General features: G+C 44.3%; 1 protein-coding gene across 20 annotated transcripts in view; it reads left to right on the top strand.

Moving 5' to 3' along the window:
• The window catches only part of LOC117208331 (muscle calcium channel subunit alpha-1), a 60630-nt gene that overhangs the window by 12953 nt on the left and 26664 nt on the right, over window positions 1-21013 (top strand). For 17 of the 20 annotated variants that reach the window (XR_004487672.1, XM_033449423.1, XM_033449421.1 and 14 more), the window contains exons 1-16: window positions 5721-6031; window positions 7396-7501; window positions 9927-10066; window positions 11992-12098; window positions 12211-12363; window positions 13865-14061; window positions 14146-14249; window positions 16464-16627; window positions 17123-17225; window positions 17363-17508; window positions 17650-17723; window positions 17794-17945; window positions 18046-18163; window positions 18247-18339; window positions 18431-18551; window positions 18727-18818. Coding sequence is in view for 19 of the 20 variants with exons in the window: in XM_033449423.1 (XP_033305314.1) it covers window positions 5721-6031; window positions 7396-7501; window positions 9927-10066; window positions 11992-12098; window positions 12211-12363; window positions 13865-14061; window positions 14146-14249; window positions 16464-16627; window positions 17123-17225; window positions 17363-17508; window positions 17650-17723; window positions 17794-17945; window positions 18046-18163; window positions 18247-18339; window positions 18431-18551; window positions 18727-18818 (2181 nt within the window). In the remaining variant the exon portion in view is untranslated. Of the gene's footprint in view, window positions 1-5404; window positions 6032-7395; window positions 7502-9926; window positions 10067-11991; window positions 12099-12210; window positions 12364-13864; window positions 14062-14145; window positions 14250-16463; window positions 16628-17122; window positions 17226-17362; window positions 17509-17649; window positions 17724-17793; window positions 17946-18045; window positions 18164-18246; window positions 18340-18430; window positions 18552-18726; window positions 18819-21013 lie in introns of those variants that run through there. The other 3 variants (XM_033449434.1, XM_033449415.1, XM_033449416.1) reach the window with 1 other exon arrangement.

Here is a 21013-nt window from a genome sequence, read left to right as displayed (position 1 = left end):
TTCTACCTTCTTTCGTGATTATCGATTTCTATATCGTTAACCTATAAAATTGTAATTAATGGAAGCCAAATGAGCTCGGCCGCGCGAATCCTTGTTAGTACCAGTTGGCAATTAGTTTCTCCATTAATGTAAACATCAATCAAGCTAGGTGCTTAACCGATACGATCGATTCTCCATTACTAGATTATTGGCACCGGTCTTGATCGTAAAGTATCACCTCGGACGAGGCTGATTAAATATCCAAGTACCTCGACGTCGCACCTACTTTTACGCTTATTTCCATTAGGTAGCCCATATAGCAAGGTTCGCGCGAAAAAGAAAAGCCTGATAACGCCTATTATTACGGTGATATCGATTTCTTCCCTGTTTATCACGCGTAGGTTGACTCTATGGCGTCACGTTGGGGTGTCGCGATGTTTCTAACAAATAATTTATAATTATAAATATATATGTAAACTCTCTAAGAGTACAAATGCTGATAAACAAGGGGACTTTCTCTGTTTTACGGACAGCACGACTCCTTTTGTTTCACGGACAGAGCGGCTTTCTTTGTTTTACGGAGAGCCATTTTGAGAGACGCGTATTTCCCAAACGGACGGACAGAGATCAACATCGGAGATAGACAAGATCACAGAAGAAAGAGTAATTATTTAAAACATTGAAGATTGACGGAGAAAGATCGGTAGCTGAGGACGTTGAAAATCGATTCTCGATTTTCAGGTAGACAGAACTTGCTATTTATTGTTTACCGTTATTAATTGGTTGTTGTTTATTTAATTATTACTGTTATTCGTTGTTGTTTACTCCTGTATTTCATTCAAGTATTTTCACAATAAACTCGATTTTCAGAATCGATCCCTGAATTATCCTAGAATTGAACCTTACATACATGATTCACGGAGCGAAGCGACGAAACTCTAGCGAGCTTTTACTTTCGTTAATTTGGCAAATAATTATCGCTTAATAAATTGCATCGTTAGACGGTCCCATGTCCCAGCGTCGACTCTTCGACTGCAGTAGATTTCGGTGGAAATCAATCGCCGGCACTTCTCGTACCAAATTACGACGCGCCTTTTCAGAAAATTCTACCGAATCCATCATCGTACTATCTCGATTCGCTTTGCGTTCGTTTGTTTCCCGTGATCATCGTGCCATACAGGCACAGCAATCGCGATTATAATCTACGTTCAGCGAGCATTCGCTTTCACTCGTTCGAATCGTTGCACTCGCAAATCGTCGCTCTTCCCGGTGTATCTGTAAATCGTTTCGCTTCTATACAACACTGTCAAATGCAACGATCATTTGTCTCGCGTGTAAGTGCCGATTAAATTAAATTAAAAAAAAAAAAAGAAGCTGATGTTACGTAAACGGCTGTCTACAGGTAGCAGATCGAAATCACGTTTAGCAGACCGCCAAAGCGTCATATAGGATATCTTTTAATCAAGGGAGAGCAGTGTAACTCACTACGCTGCCTTTTATACGTACAATATATTTCTGATTGTATCCTGATTGACAAAACGATCTGGCCGTATGAGCGACGAGTCGAAGCAAGGAAGTAAGAGCGCCATTCGAGGGGGACATTCACCGAGAGAAAAGGGCTGGAATCTGTCGAACGAAAAGGGATTGCTAGGAGGCCGGAGCGAAGCTCATGCCAGGAGGTAAACGGGTAAGCGGCCCAGCTTGCCCGATGCTTCCGTGGCAGCAAAGTGGCGAACTAAATTTAACTCGTTAGCACCAGTCGGCTACTATCTTACGAACGAGCGTGTCTTTATATCCGTTCGACACGAGGAAACTTTGTTAGCGCCGACCGATATTCGATCGAAAGGCTACAAAGAAGAGGAAAGACATAAGATTCTTCCGTTGCTGTATTTTGGCATGCGAACTTATCTTCTCGTTGCGAAACGTTTAACGCCGAGCAAACGATCGACGAGAATTTTACACTTTAACGTTCCACGTTGATCATCAGACCACGTTTTCGCGGTTTCCATCGGTGTTTTTAATAGCGCGTTGCACTTTGTACGACGTTTCGTGGATACCACGGATTCGCAATTGCCAATGCATCGTTAAAAGTAGGATCGAAAGCTGGGAAACTATAAACGTGTCACTGGAAAGCGCGAAGAAACGAAAGTCTGGCTGGAAAGAGCGAACGTTCACAGGACGTGGTTCCAAAGTGCAACGCGTTATTAGAAACTCGATGGAAACCCGGGAAACCATAGGTATATGTGATCAATTAATAGAAACGTTCGTTTCGTCAGGCGCACCGATCATTCGCCTCTTTAATTTCTCGACAATTACCGCCTCTGAATAGATGCTAATATCTTTTCTCGTAAACTCGTTATCCGATAAATTTCATTAAGCTGTCCCTTCCTAACGAACGAACAATTCGTTGACATCAACTTTTTCGATGGTCGAACGAGTTATACTCGCTGCTTTCATTAATTATCCGATAACCTACATACAGCGCGAAACTCGATCGTACGAATATTCGATATACGTACATCGTGCTCCTGTTCGATCCTGGAACCTGCATAATGGAATACGCGAATGGAAAACCGAAAATTGCGCGTTGTAGTTAGAGAGAAACTGTCGAGTCATCCCGATGAAAGGAGGAAAATTCGATTTCTGGAAGAAACGTTCTTCCACTCGTTTCCTCTCGTAAATAGTTTCTCGCGTTTTCCAAACGAGGATTTATTTTAACGCGAATCGCCACCATAGATACGGATCGTACATTCTAATTTTCTAGCTTACAACTTTGTAAAAGTCTTACGTCGCGTAGAACGATCGGCAATTGGTAAAATTTATTTCCAGAGTTTCGTCTTTCTTGACGGCGAATTTGTTACGAGAAACAGCTTATTAGTAATCTTAGTATATCTATTATTATCAAATAAAATATTAATATCAAATGATATTAAAATTGTTGACAATTATTCAAAATTACCGTAACGTTTCGACGCGACCGATCGATAACGAGACTCGAAATTTACGATCGATTAAACGCACCTAAGGTACACGCTACACATGCTCGTGGCGGCACTACGAACGACTATAAACGTACGTACGTAGCGTTAGTTTAAAGGGAGCAGTGGATCAGTCGGGGCAAACGATTTCAGACAAGTTCACGCGACGAGATTGAAACAAGCACGCGCACGAGAAACTCGCTCGTAGGTAGAGCTTTCTAGTATTTAGGCTCACTAAATATAGCGCGCGCGAGTCCATTATAAATCCCAGACTCCCGGACTTGTCGAAACTCAACCGTTTCTCCTCCCATGGCTTTTATCGCCGAACCGTTCCATTTTTTATCCGATCGATGCCATCGGAAAGACGAATTTGCGCGTTCGCGAGCTCGGTGTCTCCATCCGATTCCATCTGCGTAGACCGTTTCGAGAGAAGATTCGTCAAGTCGACGAAATCGAGTACCGTTCACCAATAAACTTACTCGAACGCGAATTAGGAAACTTTTCATTTTCATACTTTTCGTCTTCTCGCATTACCAACGTCGTCGTCGTACGTTTTGCAGAGACGAAAAAGGTATTTATATAACGCAATGCGAATAGGCGTCCTAAATGCATAGTCGATGCGTCAGACCAAAGACGATCTCGCTAGATTAATTGACAGCGAATACTTGAGTCTTCGAACGTTATTTGTGATGTACGCGAGTACACGCTCGTGTTAAATATCTCGTAACTCGCGTGTCCATTTTTGGATTCGTTTGAAACTTTATCAACGTAATTACGACGATCGTTTGGAATGTTCTGTACAATGCGCACGATATATCGTATCGTTCGAGGCTTGTACAGTGAATTTCGAAATATTTTTCCAGGTTATCGTTCGAATATTTTCTGCTTACAATCCGTCGTCGAATTAATTACGTCGCTCGATCGAGAGCTTATTTTCGAGCGGCGAGAAATCTCCTCTCCATTGTTACGATTTAACCCATTTTAGCGGAGCTGTTTTTCAGAGAATCGGCCGTGTAACGTGGAAATGCTAACGCAAAACGGCAATTCTAGTTCAACCGGAGAAGAAAGACCGATGTCAGGCTTGAACCCGAACACAAAGAAGAGAACAACGAATGGCTTTTACGCTCGATCCCTTTTCCGTCATCCCATAACTCGTTGGCGAGAGCCTGGCAACATCAAATCGCCCCATCCACGAACACAGCCTCGAACGTTAACGAGGCGCGAGACAAGCAGCGAAACTACTTCGTCTTACGCTCGTAAATATTTATCGCGCCCGCTGTGAACTCTCGAGGAACAATCTATACAGCTATCGCCACTTTTTCCCATTTTCGCGAATATCTCGATCAATTCAATGGCAGACGGACGATACCTACGAGACGATCATCGCGTATAGCGTTCGCTGCTTTCGAATGCGAACACCGTGCAGATTTGCCAACAATTCTGTTCGAGAAACAAAGTGGAAAGGTGTTTCTCGAGGAATAGCGCGATGGTAGTAGCAGCGAAGCTGCGCGTTTTCCCCCAAACGCAAGAAATGATAAAGCTACGTAACATATGCAGTCTGTTGCGGGGCGTGGATTTTGCAACTCTATACAGGGTGGTTGGTAACTGGTGGTACAAGCGGAAAGGGGGTGATTCTACGCGAAAAAAGAAGTCGAAAATATAGAATACAAATTTTTCGTTTGAGGCTTTGCATTCGAGAAAATCGACTTTGAATTTTCGCTCGGTACGCGCGCGGTACGTTATAACGTGATAAAGTGCACGCGTACCGAGCGAAAATTCAAAGTCGATTTTCTCGAAAACAAAGCGCCGAACGAAAAATTTTTGATCTATATTTTCGACTTCTTTTTTCGCGTAGAATCACCCCGTTTCCGCTTGTACCACCAGTTACCAACCACCCTGTATATCTAGTCGCTGTACGTATTGACGACAAAGTGTTTCTTGACGTTATTAAAACCCTTTTACCGCCAGCCGGTCGATATATCGACTCTGGGTGTATGCGCGAAAACTACCACCGGTCGATCCATCGATCTCGTTGGTCTACGTGCAGAGTGTTTAGAGATTTTGGAGCCAGCGGTAACAGGGTTGATTAAACCTAATCCAAAGCTATACCAGTTTGCTGCGTTAATCGCGCTGCTGAGAATTTAATCAGGACGCGGATGTGTCGTAATACGCGTAGCAAATAAATCACGCGATACGCGCACACTCGATATAAGCGCGTCTTTCGAAACAATCGGTCTGCACGCCTTGAAACTGCTACGCGTTTCCGAAGGTTCTACTCGTCAGGATCAGTCGCGTGTTGTAACAAGTCGGATATTCGATGCGACGTGAAACAAAGTTGGAGTAAAACAATTGGATATGCACGTGCATATATATATAGCGCATACGTATAGTGAAAAGCGGCGATACGAGAGAAGAAAGCACACTAACAGTTTACGTTTAACGTTTAGGTCACGGAGGGAGGTTCGAAAGAGCTCAGTGCCGTAGCATGCCGGCGAGCTGCAGCGGGTGGTGGGGCGTCTCTGAGAGAGCGCGTCGATCGGCGTCGTCAGGCGTCTACTTGGGCGTCTGCGTGGTCAGGCAGGGGCCGGAGAAGCGTGCATACGCGAGTATAACAGGAAGAGGAGGCGGAGGCGGAGGAGGAGGAGGAGGAGGAGGAGGCGGCGGAAGAGGAGGCGGAGGAAGCAAGAGGAAGCGAAGGAGAAGGATCAGAAGAAGAAGAAGAAGAGAAAGCACGGCGGTGATCGAGGCGAGGAGGAGGGACCGATGAGCGCGGGGGGGGATGGGGGCTCGGGGTTGGGCCCCCCTGAGCTGCCGGGGGCCCAGCCGACTGCCGCGACCCCCCCCATCCTCGGGCAGCACCGGAACTCCCAAACTGCCCAGGACGGACAGCCAGCTACCGCGCAGTCTCAAACGGGCCAGACACACGGGACCAGCACCGGTGCCGCCAAATCTGCCACCAAAAGGCCGGCTCGAAGGGGTGGCAAAGCGGTACCCGACAGACCACTCAGGGCTCTCTTTTGTTTACCCCTGAAAAATCCCGTGCGCAAAATGTGCATCGACGTTATCGAATGGAAGTATCCTTTTTACGAAACTTTTACTTTTTTCCTATCGTTACAGGAGCAAGACCTGGCTTCATCCTGCCACGTTCTTCCGGTTATTTTTGGTTCAGTCAGGTTTCTCCGATATTAGGATGTATCTTGGTCTCGGGAAAAATACGAGAGAGATCTCGTCGATGCGTACGGTTTCTCGTTTCGATTCCGCGTTAAGAATCTTGTGGCGCGAGCATGGAAATCTTCGGCCGGTCTGTAACGTCTTTGAGATACTCTCCTGACCGTGTTTTACGACAGCGTTACATCGAAACTTGTCTTTTATATCCTTGCGCCTTTTCTACGTACGTATTTTTCGCTTCTTTTCATTTCTTTTCTTTTTTATTTCCTCTCTTTCCGTCCGAATAATTCTGTCCGAATAAATAAACGATAAATTAGTAAAAACGCGAGGGAGAAATTGGAGCGTAAAAATCGATTTACGAAACGAATTGTATAATCAAAATTGTATCTGTTAAATGTCTTCGCAACGAAAATGAAGTAACAGGGGTAATTTTGTATAGGTTCCCCTCGCATATATAGATCGGCCTTGATATACGCGTTGTCAAGGTTAACGTTCGCAGCAATTCCTTCGGCAAGTTCCGAGAATTTAGTTTTCGAGATACTCGCAAAAGTATCCCACCGCATGTCAGAGTGACGCGACAGTTGGTCGCAGCACGCACCGCTGTAACTGCACACAGCCTTATCTTTCAAAGTTTCGTCTCTGCTTATTCGTTTCCACTCGTTTTCCTCTCGTAACGTCTAACCTGTCGCGGGAAACGTACCGTGTTTGTTCGAGAGCGAAATAGGCCAATGGAGGCGGGTGGAAACGTATGCCGGGGAACTTGCCGGGGAACGTCAACCCTTGTTGACAAACCCATTCTAGAGTATATTGTTCAGAGCCTACCTACCCCCGCTTTTCCATTGTTACGTAAAACGTATACATACGCCGTGTTGTCTGTACGCTCGATACAACGTGCAGTGAAAAGAAGTTTGCCTCTATCAATTCAGGCCAATGTTCGTTTTCTCGCTCTCGTCGATGCTACTGATTAGACGAAGGAAACGAACGAGGGAAAGTTTTACGCGAGAAACGCTACGATATTCTTCGTAACGATAGTATAACCGTGGGAACGCGACGAGAAATTTTACAGCTTTTCGTACTTCGTTTCCGGTTAGAAGCTATCAAGATGTTGGAGAGAAAAAAAAAAAAGTATCGGCGCTGCAGCTACCCGGTGAAGACCGGAAAATAGTAAAACGAGAGTTGCGGCATAGCGAGCCAGCATGGCGAACCATCGACCGCGTTACCGAGATTCTTTTCATTTTCCTTAGCCGGATCCCTCGACGCAACTTTTCAGACCTTTCGAGTGGCTTATTCTCATGACGATATTCGCGAATTGCATCGCCCTGGCAGTCTACACACCGTACCCATTTGGCGATTCTAATTTGACCAACCAGTATTTGGTAAGTACCTACTTTTGTTCTTAGCGCTTTTTACTCCGCTTCGAGAATCCTTTTCCCTCCCCCTCCTCCTTTTCGTGTTCCCTTAATACGATCAGCACACTCGCAAGGCCTCGCACGGCTATTTTTGTGCTTCTTTGGTAAAAATTTTACGCCACGTGCCAAGCGCTTCAACGATCGAGAAGTCGAACGCCTCGGATAAACAACTCGCAGGACCTCTTCCCTGTCTCTTATTCTCGTACATTTTACGGAGAACGAATTGATCGATGCCAGACCCCCGGATCGAAGTTCAACAGAAATATCGTTCGAACGACGAATTCCGACCAAGGAATTTCGATTAAGCTAATAATAGAGAAGATAATAGGAATAACAAGCTCCGTTCGTCGAACCACGCGATCCGGCTGGGTTATCGATAAATAAACGCTACGTCCAAGAGATAGGGTTGATGGCATGGAACTTATTCGAGGTGAAACTTCGATAATTGCTCAATCTTGCTAACATCGGCACCCATCGTTCCTCGCTATTATTGGAAAATATGATTCATATATAGGCCAGTGTATACGGGTCGAACGGAAAGACGACGGTTTTGTGAGTCACTGGGAGGCCGAGCCGATAAATTTCGCTGTTTAACGAATCGCCGATTTGAATTCTAGAATTTCAGAATCGCGAATAATTTCGTGGTTATTGGCAGCGCTCTGTTTTTTAAATGGAACGTTGCGCGTGCTATTTAAGACGAGCGCGATAAAGGAAGACGAGAAAAAGAAAATAAGGAGCGGTCACGGTAAATATTTGCCGATGAAAGAAAAGCGATCGAGGATAGTTGGAAAGAGCTACGTACGAGGGTCGAGGTGAATTTGAGCTTGCATAGAATCGAAACTAGCGAACCCGTGTTCCGGAAAATGGATAAAAGGTTTTCCTAGATAATACGCTAAGACCTAACCTTCGAGACGAAGTATAAAACCTTCTATCAAAGGTTGGCCTTTTTCCACGGGTTTACCGCTGCCGGTAGGGTAAACGCTTGTGCGCCGCGTCAGACCGGAAACTTTGGCAAAAAGCATTTGGCTACGTAAAGAGCGTACATTGACGCGCGAGTTCCGTTTCAAGGCTGCACTCGGAGCACAAAAATAAGAAAAAATTGCTCGCGATTCGCTCGATTTCTACGTCGAACAAATTTCTACGTTCTTTCGATTTTAATTCGTCGTCCTTCATAGCATTTTCAATTACAAATTTTCCTTTGCTTCCACCTCAATAAAATACCGTTAAACGTAACGAGTTTTAGCCAACGAGAAACTTTAGGCGATAAACGAGTATTTTGCGTCGGAATCTTAAAAATTCTTCGATTTATTTTACGAATTACGCGCAAGAAACGACGGACGATACATCGTTGGCGAAAGAATACGATAAAAGCGTTTTCTTCCAAAGTTACGTATCGTTATCGATATTTCAGTTCTAACAATTTCAATTTCGATAGAGATCGAGTAATCGGAGTTTGAAGAGCGCCGTTTCGATGCACGGGACATGATAATCGCGTGTCGTAAATTTTCTTTCCGATCTGACCTTTGCTGGGGTTCATGGCGAACGTGGAACGCGACGCTCGTCGTCGTAGCTCGTCACCGACCATTTTCCTTCCGGATGGAACGTTTACGTCACGGAATCCTCTCCGTGCCGATGTGTGCCAAGAAGAGCGTAGCGCAAGTTGTTGTGGACAGTTTCGATCGACAATGTACACGCGGTATAAGCGTTTACATTTTAGTTACATTCTGGCAAACGTCGAACAAACTTGATCGGTTATCGATCGACGTGTCGAAACGATCAAAGGTTTTCCACTCTTTGCTAAATGAATTTTCAGTGTCACGCGTGATTTCTTGTCACGAGAACCTGTTAGCCAAAATAGCGACGAGTTTACAGATTAAAGCGGGTAGCTGGTCTGAACGAGTTTTCGAAAGTTGAGAAATTGCTTCCAACATTGCACCTTGCCTATACGTATTAATCGAATGCAAAAGTATTGGCGGTTTTAGATAACAGCGATAGACTGTGTTCTCTCGCGACGATAAAACCAGCCAGAAACCTTTCATTCTTGTACGTAGGCAGGATGAGTCAACGAGAGGTACGTGCTGTATAAAGTAACTCGTCGTCTATTTCGATTTCATCGAAAAACGTTTTAAACGAATCGCGTTGCTTTTCGAGAGAATCTCGATGCTTGGAAAATACGTTGGATAGCGCATACTTCTCATCGACTTATCCTGTGTGTTGCTGTTAAACGCGACAAGAAACAACGTACGACGCGTTTGACTTTCGAACGCGTGAACTTTACCTTCGAATGGACGAGCGCTTCCTTTGCGATTTGTTCTCGATCGACGATGTCGCTCGAGGAAGCTCGGACGCTCCGTCGACGACTCATGTCGCACTTTCTTTCACTATGTTTCAGGAAAAAATAGAGTATATATTTCTTGTGATTTTTACGCTCGAGTGCGTCATGAAGATCATCGCTTACGGCTTCGTGGCTCATCCCGGCGCTTATCTTCGAAACGGCTGGAACATATTAGACTTCTCGATAGTAGTGATAGGGTGAGTACAATTGCGTTTCATTTTGCGCCCACAGCTGCACATAGTGATATACGGTCGTAAAACCCTACCGATCGTTACCACTGTTTCCAGTTATTAATTTGTCACCATACTCGTCGATGAAATTCGAACGCTGTTAACGCTAGAACCACCGATAGTTAACGCGAAGCTATTTCTACCAAAACCAGTGAAAATGACTGGTCTTTAAAAAATACGTAATAATAGAATATTTTTATATTTATTGATTTATTACTTTTTTACAGAGGGAATTCCATGTTATGTAGTACATTTTTGGTATTGTTAATCCATCCAGGACAATCATCTCTAAACGAGGGTTGACACATTTATAAGATTGTAGAACCAGTCATTTATTGATGTGGTATTTCCAGTGTTAGCATCTAGCGATCTAGCGATCGATCTGGAATTTTCCTGATAACTCATATCGTCATATCGAATGATACGCGGTAAAAATTTGAAAAGCATGTGGCAAGTTGTATAAAACGAGGAAACTGGTTAATTGAGGTTCGATAAACAGATTGCAGGACCCTTTTACACTTTGACTCTGGTATTGGTATAAGTAGCCTTGATACGAAATTATTTTCAGTTTGAACACATAAAAGACAAAATAAAATTCATCATATTATCCTTTTAGTTATCGTTGCGAAAGTCGTTACATCATTGCGGAAAAATAATATATAACACGAAGTAGGAATTTCAAAATAAAATTGTAAAACCAGTCAATTCGACTGGTAGTTCTAGTGTTAATCGTACGGTAGTGTACATTTTCATTTTAATTATCATTTTTCACCGCGTAACAAACATTCGCGTCAGTACCTGTAATACGTTAAACACGAAACACGCGGTTTCGTGCGTCGCGCGACTTTCCCATCCCATCGATTCATCGAAAATCGTCCGCTGTCGACGACGATCTCCTTCGCAAGAAAAACAGATTTACGCAGAGTCGATTGCTATGTTGCGCGAGTTTATCTGTCCGAAGGGAGAACACGCGTAGCTCGTAAATCGACGATTATGGGAATCGCTAGAGCCAATAACGGAAATTTTACTGCGCGCAGATTTCCCGATCAACCTGCCAATCCCATGACTACACTTTCATCGCGCTGTTCCGTCCTATTCTATTTCTCGAGAATGCCCTACCCCTGCATCCTCCATCGTCGTACAAAAGCGTGTCGCGAGTTCGCGTCGTCTCTTGGGCACGATGACATCGAATCGGCACGCGACTTCCTTTGTTCTCTGTCGCGCATTCCACTTTGATTCAATAAGTTCTGCTTACTTGGCGAAACGAGAGAGATTCCTTCTCCGCTTCACCGAGTGAGCTGCGCTTTGCGAATTAAGATAGTTTTAATTTCGACTGGAGTCGTCGTCTCTCCCAAGCATCGTTCCACTTCGCATCGTCTATCGTCGACCGACCGTACGCGAAATCTTGCAGCGACGAGCACCCACGATGGAATAATCGAGGGGAAACGAGGCGAAATTCAAAGCAGAGAAATGGAAGTTTCTCGTTGAGGGAATTCGGCGAAACGTACGGAATTACTCGTCCAGAGACGGTGAATATTTCGTTTGGATAAAAATAGACGATTTAAAACTATGCCAATCTAAATAATTCTCTCGCTTTCGACGATAGACGATAGAAAGATGCGCTTCGTGCCCGCTCGATTTCGTGGCCGTAAACCGACGTTGGTAGGTTTCTTCGCAGCTGAGTGTGCACACGCGTCACGGTCGATTCCATTTTTCTTTCTGTCGCTCAGTTTTGTGTCGCAAATACAAGAAAATAATTTCGTCTGAAATTTGATTTGAAATTACTCGGTGGCCTGTCTCTGTCTCTGACGGAGCACGTTTCGATATACAGCAACGTATTCCACGACGAGATGATTTTTGACGTTCGATGTCGTAACATCGTCTCCTTGCAGAATGGTGAGCACGGTATTGTCGATACTTATGAAAGAAGGCTTCGATGTGAAAGCGTTGAGGGCTTTTCGGGTGCTACGACCTCTCAGGCTGGTTTCCGGCGTACCAAGTAAGATTTTCATGTCAAACAAGTGTCTTTACTCCGATTGTTTCTCGATACCAGTTGATCGAGCCCAGCGAAAGAAACGGGACGTGACGAATGTCTCTGTCGATCTGTGCAGGTCTGCAAGTAGTCCTAAACTCTATTTTGAGAGCGATGATACCCCTTCTCCATATCGCTCTGCTGGTTCTATTCGTCATCATTATTTACGCTATCATCGGCCTCGAGCTGTTCTCCGGCAAAATGCATAAAACCTGCAGGCACAATGTCACCGGTGAGTATCGTTCGCTTACGACGCGCTTGGGACACGCACGTAACGTGAAGGTGGGTATTCGTTGCATCAACGACAGCGTACGCGATGTACCGCAGCAAAATCTGCACTCGGTGACTTTCTTCGATCTTGTTCGAGAAAATCTTTCCGAAGGGATGGAAATAACGCGGAAAAGTAAGACGATCCACCGATAGAATTAGACCGGAAGGAATTTCTCGAAAGACGAAACTTCGCGAAGTATCGTACAAATACGCGACAGATCGGCATCGACGACCACGCAACGGCGTGTTATTTCCTCGAGATTCGACGGGAGAATGTTTCTCGAAGAGACCGAAATTACGTGCAAGGCAAAGGACGATGATCCGTGGACAGGGACTCGGACCGGACAGAATTTCTCGAAACGTGAAATATCGCGGTGAAGCTGGCAAAGTTGGTGCGGGAGTTCCCGTCCTAACCCCGAAACACAGTTTGCACCGGCGCTATTTTAGATATGATTCAGCCGCGGCGCAACTAACGTCTAATTATTCTTAGCGCGTGGTACGCGATCTGCGTGGCCCGCGCGTATCTCACGGTAAACAGCTGATTCACGAGAATCTGCGAATTCCTGTACTTGCCTGACAGGTCAGGCGCGAGAGCCGGATACGCGCGCAGATTCCTGGTACGATCGTAGTCGGGCCGATGCTACCACGGGCTCCACGCAAAACCAAGACGCTTCTCGTTTTTTGAGAAAATAGCGTTTCAAAGTTTCATCGAGCACGCTTCGTAAATATCAGGACACCTGTTGGTTCCGTGCGATAATTCACCCGCCAAAGTCTACGTTTTGTACTTTGTCTGGCTTAGCGAAAAGACCGAAAGACTGTGCTTTGTAAAGCAATAAACTTTAAAAGGAATTAAAAAGCCTCGAACATTTAACGAATCAGCGTACAAATGCTACAACGAATAGAACGATCGGAATACTTTTTGCAAGCTTTGTAACATAGCAGTACGAGTCAATTTCGCTGGGTGATCCGAGTTGCAAGAACCGGTGACGATAGCGTAGGACGCCAAAACGTGAGAAATTACGAGACCATCGCTCTGTATCGATCATCGTCTTTCGTCGACCATATTTTCGACTAAAGAATGATACTTTTCAAAGTCTGAAAGCTGTCGCACGACCTGGTTCGCTAGCGTCGTCTCAGGTTTTCGGTTCGAACGTCTCGCTCTAGCGTCGCGACTAGCTTCACCGCGGGTCTAAACTGACCCAACTCGCGGATCTTCGTTCGTTTATGGGAAATTTGCGACGGTGTATAAAAAGTACAGAATACACAGCGTAATATGTATAACGATAATTAAACCATATAAACCGTAGAAAAAATAGCAGCTGTTAAAATATTCGACTGTCGAATCAGCTTTCTACTTGGATTCCATTTGTATAATCGCGATTCAGTTGTATACGGTGTGGAAGATGGCAAGGCAGCGGAGCAAGAGTAGAGAAAGAAAATATCCTCTTGAAATGGATTCACAGACGCGATCATGGACAACCCAATTCCGTGTGGGTCCGGCGGTTTCCAGTGCGATAACGTGGGACCCGAGTACTACTGTAGCAGGCGATTCTGGGAAGGTCCGAATTGGGGTATTACAAATTTCGACAACTTCGGCTTGGCCATGTTGACGGTCTTCCAATGCGTTACGCTCGAGGGCTGGACCGACGTGCTCTACAACGTAAGATCGATTTCGTGGAACGTGGATACGATTCGCGAACGATCCTCGATCTCATACTTTCTTTCTGTCTGTTTGCTGGCTTAGATCGAAGACGCGATGGGAAGCTCGTGGCAATGGATCTATTTCATCTCCATGGTCATACTGGGAGCTTTCTTCGTGATGAATCTAATTCTCGGTGTACTGTCCGGGTGAGTATTAAGCGACCAGGAAAATTGAGTTGGCCGAGTCAATTGGTCGGAGAAGTCATTGTAACGCGAGGGAAGATAAGAACGAGAAGTAAACAAGCTTTCTCTTCAAGTAGATAGAAAGAAACGGGTTTAAAGCGACTGGCGAAACGGTTGATCGGCAACGCGACGTTAATTACGATAAGATTACGATTTCATTTTGCTCGCCAGGTATATTTTAAGACGCGAAACGCAATTTCTACGACAGAGTCCCGTTTCTTTTCTAATTTTGTTCGCATTTCCATCTTCTTTCGAATTACGCGAACGTAACACGGCCATACGATACGGTCGGTTTATTTTTATAAAGCGTGTTTCTACCTCTTAAAACTACGCGACAAATAGTCGTATAAATACACGTACATCAATCGTTAGGGGCTGGTCGCATAACGGATTCATTGTTCGCTACTAAAATTACTTCTCCTCGGGCTCGTAATACAACGTATTCGTACGCGTACAATGCGCGTACGTACGCTACAGCTGCCTCGGGTTACGTCTTTTTCGACTTTTACGCTACCGAAATAACCAACGGAATTGTTCCATTTCCGGCCGTGTCTGTCTCTCCTTTCAATTATCCACGGTTAACGTATCTTCGTTTTATCTAATTTCCACGTTACGGTTCGAAACCCCACTCGGTTTTACGATATTTTCTGAAACTCTTACTCGGCCTCGCCACACGTGAAGTTCGTAAAACCGAGTTTATTCTTATACATATATACATACATACATATACAGGGTGGCTGGTAACTGGTGGTACAAGCGGAAAGGGGGCGATTCTACGCGAAAAAGGAAGTCGAAAATATAGAATAAAAATTTTTCGTTCGAGCCTTTGTTTTCGAGAAAATCGACTTTGAATTTTCGCTTGGTACGCGCGCGGTACGTTATAACGCGATAAAGTGCACGCGTACCGAGCGAAAATTCAAAGTCGATTTTCTCGAAAACAAAGCCTCAAATGAAAAATTTGTATTCTACATTTTCGACTTCTTTTTTCGCGTAGAATCACCCCCTTTCCGCTTGTACCACCAGTTACCAACCACCTTGTATATATAGTTGATATATATGTGTGTCGAGTTCTCATTAGGGTTAGGGGCGTGTAACGAATCTTCATTTGGATTAGACATTGTTGTTATGCAATAGAGAAGATGTTGACTAGTACAAATATGATCATCACAGAATTTGACAAATAACCGTGGTAATTAGATACTCGAGACGCAAATGGCAATGATCTTAGGCTCAATAACGAATCCACGGTCAACGGGGTAGCAAATGTGCTTTCTTCCAAAGTGCAAGTCGAACTGAACTCACTGGCGCACAATTCAAGTGTAACTCAACTTACTCGTCCACAAGTAGAACTCAACTAATTTGCCCACAGTACAAGTAGAACTCAACTAACTTCTCCAGTCCAAGTCAAACTGCGCTTATGTACTCTTCTCCGTCCCTCTCTGTATCCCTCGGGTCAACTGTATTTTTAAGGAGAGCTGTACAACTATTTGATACCTCTTTTAGGTAAAAACGTCCATCCCGTGACCGTGGCTACGTTCAGCGACCCGTTGTGTCACTTCGAGCCCAAGCCTATTGTCATAATTCTCGGGCGCACATAATCCGATTAAATCATAAACAACCACTTCTAAGTTTTATTATTTAAGCGCAGCTATAATGAAGAGTCTAGACTAGAGTATTACGGGTGTTCCCAAAAATTCCAAAAGAAAAGCCCCGATATCTTTTCATCTCCGACGTATGTATTATATGTATGGTTGATATATCGATCCTCGAGTGTCGCAGTCTCCTAAGAAAGATTTAAATATAAACATCCCTTTTGTTGTCTACGTTACGTAGCGGTGGCTTAGACGACCGAGCCGTAAAAGCGCGTCTTATCAAAGTGCACAGCGAATTCGTCGTCGTTCCGCTTTAAACGATAAAACGGCTCGAATGCCCCGGGGAGAAAAATAGAGCGGATAATCTGGAAGATTGTCAGCTTGTGTCGCATCACGGGACAAGGGACTGCGAGTCAAGTCCCCTCGCTTTGTACCAGCAACTCGCTGTTGCTCTCGTTCCTTTTGTTATTTACGCGAAACTCGCACGCAACTCTCGATTTCCGTTTCATTCGCGCGCGTTTCAATTACACTTCTCGTCGGCGTCTCTGATATCGCGTTGCGACCAACGTACCTTTGCCCGGTGCAGCGAATTCTCCAAGGAGAGAGAGAAAGCAAAAGCGAGAGGCGACTTCCACAAACTCAGAGAGAAGCAGCAGATCGAGGACGACCTGAGGGGCTATCTGGACTGGATCACCCAGGCCGAGGATATCGAACCGGAAACCGACGAGCCGAAGATGCAGGACGGCAAAAGTGAGTTACCTACGAGCGGTTTATTAAACGCATCTATGCAAAACTCGAGGATTACGATTTTTAAGAAGCCAAACGAATCTCAGTTTCGATTCTGTTCCCTCGATACCTTCGATAACGTGTCCCTAAAGATACAAGAGATTTCGATTTACGTTTAACGAGACAGAGGACGACGTAGATCGCGAACGACTTTGCAAAACTTTAAACGCGCCAAAATCGTTAAAATTCTACGTTGTTCGTCTAATTGTCGATCGACGGTTAATTTCGTAATGCAGACTGATCGTTAGCTTTTAGCGACAAATCTATCGATATATTCCGTTACTTAGGAACGACGATGTTATTTAAACAGCTTGTTGGTTCCACGAATTTCCACTCGCAAACTTCTGCAAAATCTACCCGTCTTTCTTTCTTTACTTTCCGCTGATGCTTTGTACGGTATAGGGATGTTTGTCTCGTGTACGAAGCAAACGGATAATAAGAATAAAACGACTTTCGCAGCGAAACAACAGAACGAGATGGAAAGCACGGATCAGTTAGAGGGCGACGAGGAAGGGGTTCAACAGGAATCGTTGTGGAGAAGGAAAAAGCTGGATTTCGACAGGTAGGAGGGTGGAGACGCGCTTTCTTGTTTTATTTCGTTGAAGCGAGTTATAATAAAGGGGAAAGCGGAAGGTGGAAAAGCGAGCCTCGCTACTTAGCTTGCCTTTGATCGCACGAATTTGCAATGGAAATTCACAGGGTAAACAGAAGAATGAGGAGGGCGTGCAGAAAAGCAGTCAAGTCGCAGGTTTTCTACTGGTTGATCATAGTATTGGTTTTCCTGAATACCGGCGTTCTGGCCACCGAACACTACAATCAACCTCATTGGTTGGATGACTTTCAAGGTACGCGATCCTCTCGCTGCTATTTAATATTCCAACATTCGATTCTCTCCAATATGCAGATTCATTATGCCTTACTGCACCTTACCGTTCCATTGCACCTTACTTTTCCATTTAAAATACCGTTGCTTCTCGGTTACGCAGAGATCACAAACATGTTTTTCATCGCGTTGTTTTCCATGGAGATGATGCTGAAGATGTATAGCTTAGGATTTCAAGTAAGTTTCACGGCAAACGATGTTTCTCAAGGAAAATTTCTCTCGATAAAAACGTTTGTTATCCGAACAGGGTTACTTCGTCTCGCTCTTCAATCGGTTCGATTGTTTCGTCGTGATCGGTTCCATCACCGAGATGATCCTCACGAATACTCACGTGATGCCACCGCTCGGCGTTTCCGTTCTCCGTTGCGTCCGGTTGCTCAGGGTATTTAAAGTGACAAAGTAAGTTTACACGGAGAGGTCTGTCGGCCACCCGCTACAAGGAACACGCTGCGCATTTCTACACGCATTTACCTTAAACGAACGCGATGCAATTTTACAGATATTGGAGGTCGTTGTCGAATTTGGTGGCTTCCCTTTTAAACTCCATACAATCGATCGCGTCTTTGTTGCTTCTGCTCTTCCTTTTTATCGTGATCTTCGCCCTGCTGGGCATGCAGGTACGGTTCGTCGCTCTTTCTCGTCTCTCCGCGTCCATCGTCGATGGATAACGAGGCTCTAACATTCTCCATTTTTTTCACAGGTGTTTGGTGGAAAATTCAATTTTAGCGATTTACAGAACAAGCCCCGTCACAATTTCGACAGCTTTTGGCAAAGTTTGTTAACCGTCTTTCAGGTAAGCTTGTACGTTTTTTAACGCTTTGAACGCGTCGTCGAAGCTTAAATCGATTATATCCGACTATCGAACGTCGTCGTACAATTTATAGATATTAACCGGCGAAGATTGGAACGCCGTTATGTACGATGGAATTAGAGCCTATGGCGGTGTTTCAAGCTTTGGCATGCTCGCCTGTTTCTATTTCATCATTCTCTTTATATGCGGTAACTGTATCCTTTTTACCGTGAAAATACGCAAACAGCGACGAGCCTCGTCCAATTACGTAATTTTCCATCCTCCATTCGATACGCCATCCGACAATATTTACGGACCATAGGGTACATATTACGCGCGACAAACACATTTTTATCCTCGTTTAACGTTCCTTGACCAAGACAATTGCAGATATCCTACTGAACGTCTTCTTGGCCATCGCTGTCGACAACCTCGCCGATGCCGAATCGTTAACTGCCATCGAGAAAGAAGCCGAAGAGGGGGTGAGCTTTTCTCAATTTTAAAATACGCTCGCGCTCTCATAAATTTCCATGGAGATCGTTTCGTCTAAATTCAAACGGCTGGCTCGTCATCCGCCATCGATGCAATCGCGTAGACTCTTTTCATACGAATCGAAACAGTATATCGCGAAACTCGTAGGTAGTTTGACGCATTTGCGGCAAATCTCGCGGTGCAAAAATGCACAGGACGCCCGTATCTAGCGTACGAGCGTAACAGTATCTTTTGCGATATCCAGTGAGTCGAACGATCGTCTATTCGATGTTCCGTTTTATCCTATCACGTTCGTAAAATATCGATTGGTCTCTCAATTATCTATTAGGTTGTCCGAAAAGTTATGATAATAATAAAATAGACGCACAATGTCTTTTGTTTTATATTGGGTTATTGAATTATGCGCGAACGTAATGATAGAAATATGTAGAGGATGGTTGGTCGGTTTAAACGACGAGATGACTCGATATTAAAACCGTCAAATGTGTTTGAAAATAATGAATAAATACGGAGAATGTTCGCTGAGAAGCTCGGTACTAACTGATTCGCTAAAAACTGTTATTGATCGCTATTAAAATCGCTCGAGACCGAGACTGAAAAACTGTTCACTTTAGGATCGCGTTTATTTATTTACTGGTCAAGGGAGTAGCGGAAAGTTTAAGTTCCTCTTTGTTTAACAGAGTTTATTTATTATTACGTTACGTATGTCCTAACGGTGTTGATACTCCGAGGCAAAACAACATGATTCGAATTGTCCTCTAGCGCATGTGCAGCTACATCGCCACAATTAGAAAAGGAATCAAATAGTATCGAAAACTTGGCATTCAACTCCTTCTGGGAATTTCTGTTGTAAACGCTTTGACGGTTTACAAAATTGCAACAAGGAAGGATGTAACTATTAGAAGATTTAGAGAATTATTAGCTGCAAAATTATTAGGGTTGTCTGAAAATACAGAAAATCCTTGTCTTCGACGGAGTCGGTATAATATCATCGTTCGGAAAAATGATTCCGGAAGAAGCATTAGACGCGCATGCAAACTATGTTATGCGGATAAAGACGTCGAACGGACCGATCAAACACACGAGGGAATTTAAAGAAAACAACAACTTATTGTCCAAATTGTCCAGACCAACCTCAGCTTTGTATAGAATGCTTCAAAGTTTTACGTTCTAAATAATTTTCTTAATAAACCATCTCCGTATTACTTCTATAACTTTCTGTGGAATATCTTTTCAAACACTTACGACGATCCTTCGCAAGTAGTCGAATAAGCGTCACCCGAATACGGGTGACACTGCCCGATCAGAAACTTTGCCGCGACTACAAATATAACGAAATGGATCATGCCTAATTCAATAAAACAATATAAAACAGAAATTGTTGTTCATCTATTATGGAAACGAAAGAAACTTTTCCGACAACCTAATATCTTTCTCCAAAGCTGTGTCAAACGTCTTTTCTACGCGTCACGTCGTTGGTTCCGACTCGTAGAAACGGACACGTAAAAAGACTGATCGCGGTCATTTTTGCAAAATAACTAAAAACTACGTGACAAGGACGAAAGATCCTCGGAATCTTTTAAAAATCTCTTTTTCTTTATTTTTTTTTTTTTTTTTTTTGGTAAAAAAACGTCGATCATCTTCCACGGTATGCCAAGGATTAAACGAGCACTGGTAAGTACGTTGAAACGTTCGACGCATTTGGAAAAAGCGAGCGTCACGGTGTCGCGCGAATAAACGTTTGGTCGTCGCGTTTACATAGTTGCAAGGGCGAAGAAAATTAGAATGCCAGCCGTTTTATCGTTCTCAAAGAGCATCGAGTGGGAAGGCTCGTTTGCCGACGCGCTGGTAATCACGACTGCCTCGACAGAAGGCGTCGCGACGCCAGCGTTGACGCCGGCTTCGACGCCGTTCGACCGACTTTTTATTGCCCGTTACGCGTCTTAAAGCGCGTACCTTGCGAATATTCGACGCGCCGTAATTCATCCGACCGCGTATCTAGGGCGGCCACGAATTCCCGATAGAAATATCGCTGTTTTCTGGTCGTAACAAATTTTTAATTGCGCGCCATAAAACCATAGTTGTTGATATTCAACCTGCTGCTGACCTGCTTGATGTTTGCAATTAACGCGCAGCATAAATCCGAATGCCGATGAATGGTTTCCAAAGATATTTCGCGGCAACG

Source organism: Bombus bifarius, unplaced genomic scaffold, assembly GCF_011952205.1.
Source record: "Bombus bifarius isolate JDL3187 unplaced genomic scaffold, Bbif_JDL3187 scf7180000008062, whole genome shotgun sequence".
In the NCBI taxonomy this organism is placed as follows: Eukaryota; Metazoa; Arthropoda; class Insecta; order Hymenoptera; family Apidae; genus Bombus; species Bombus bifarius.
This window is presented reverse-complemented; position numbering and strand designations above follow the sequence as displayed.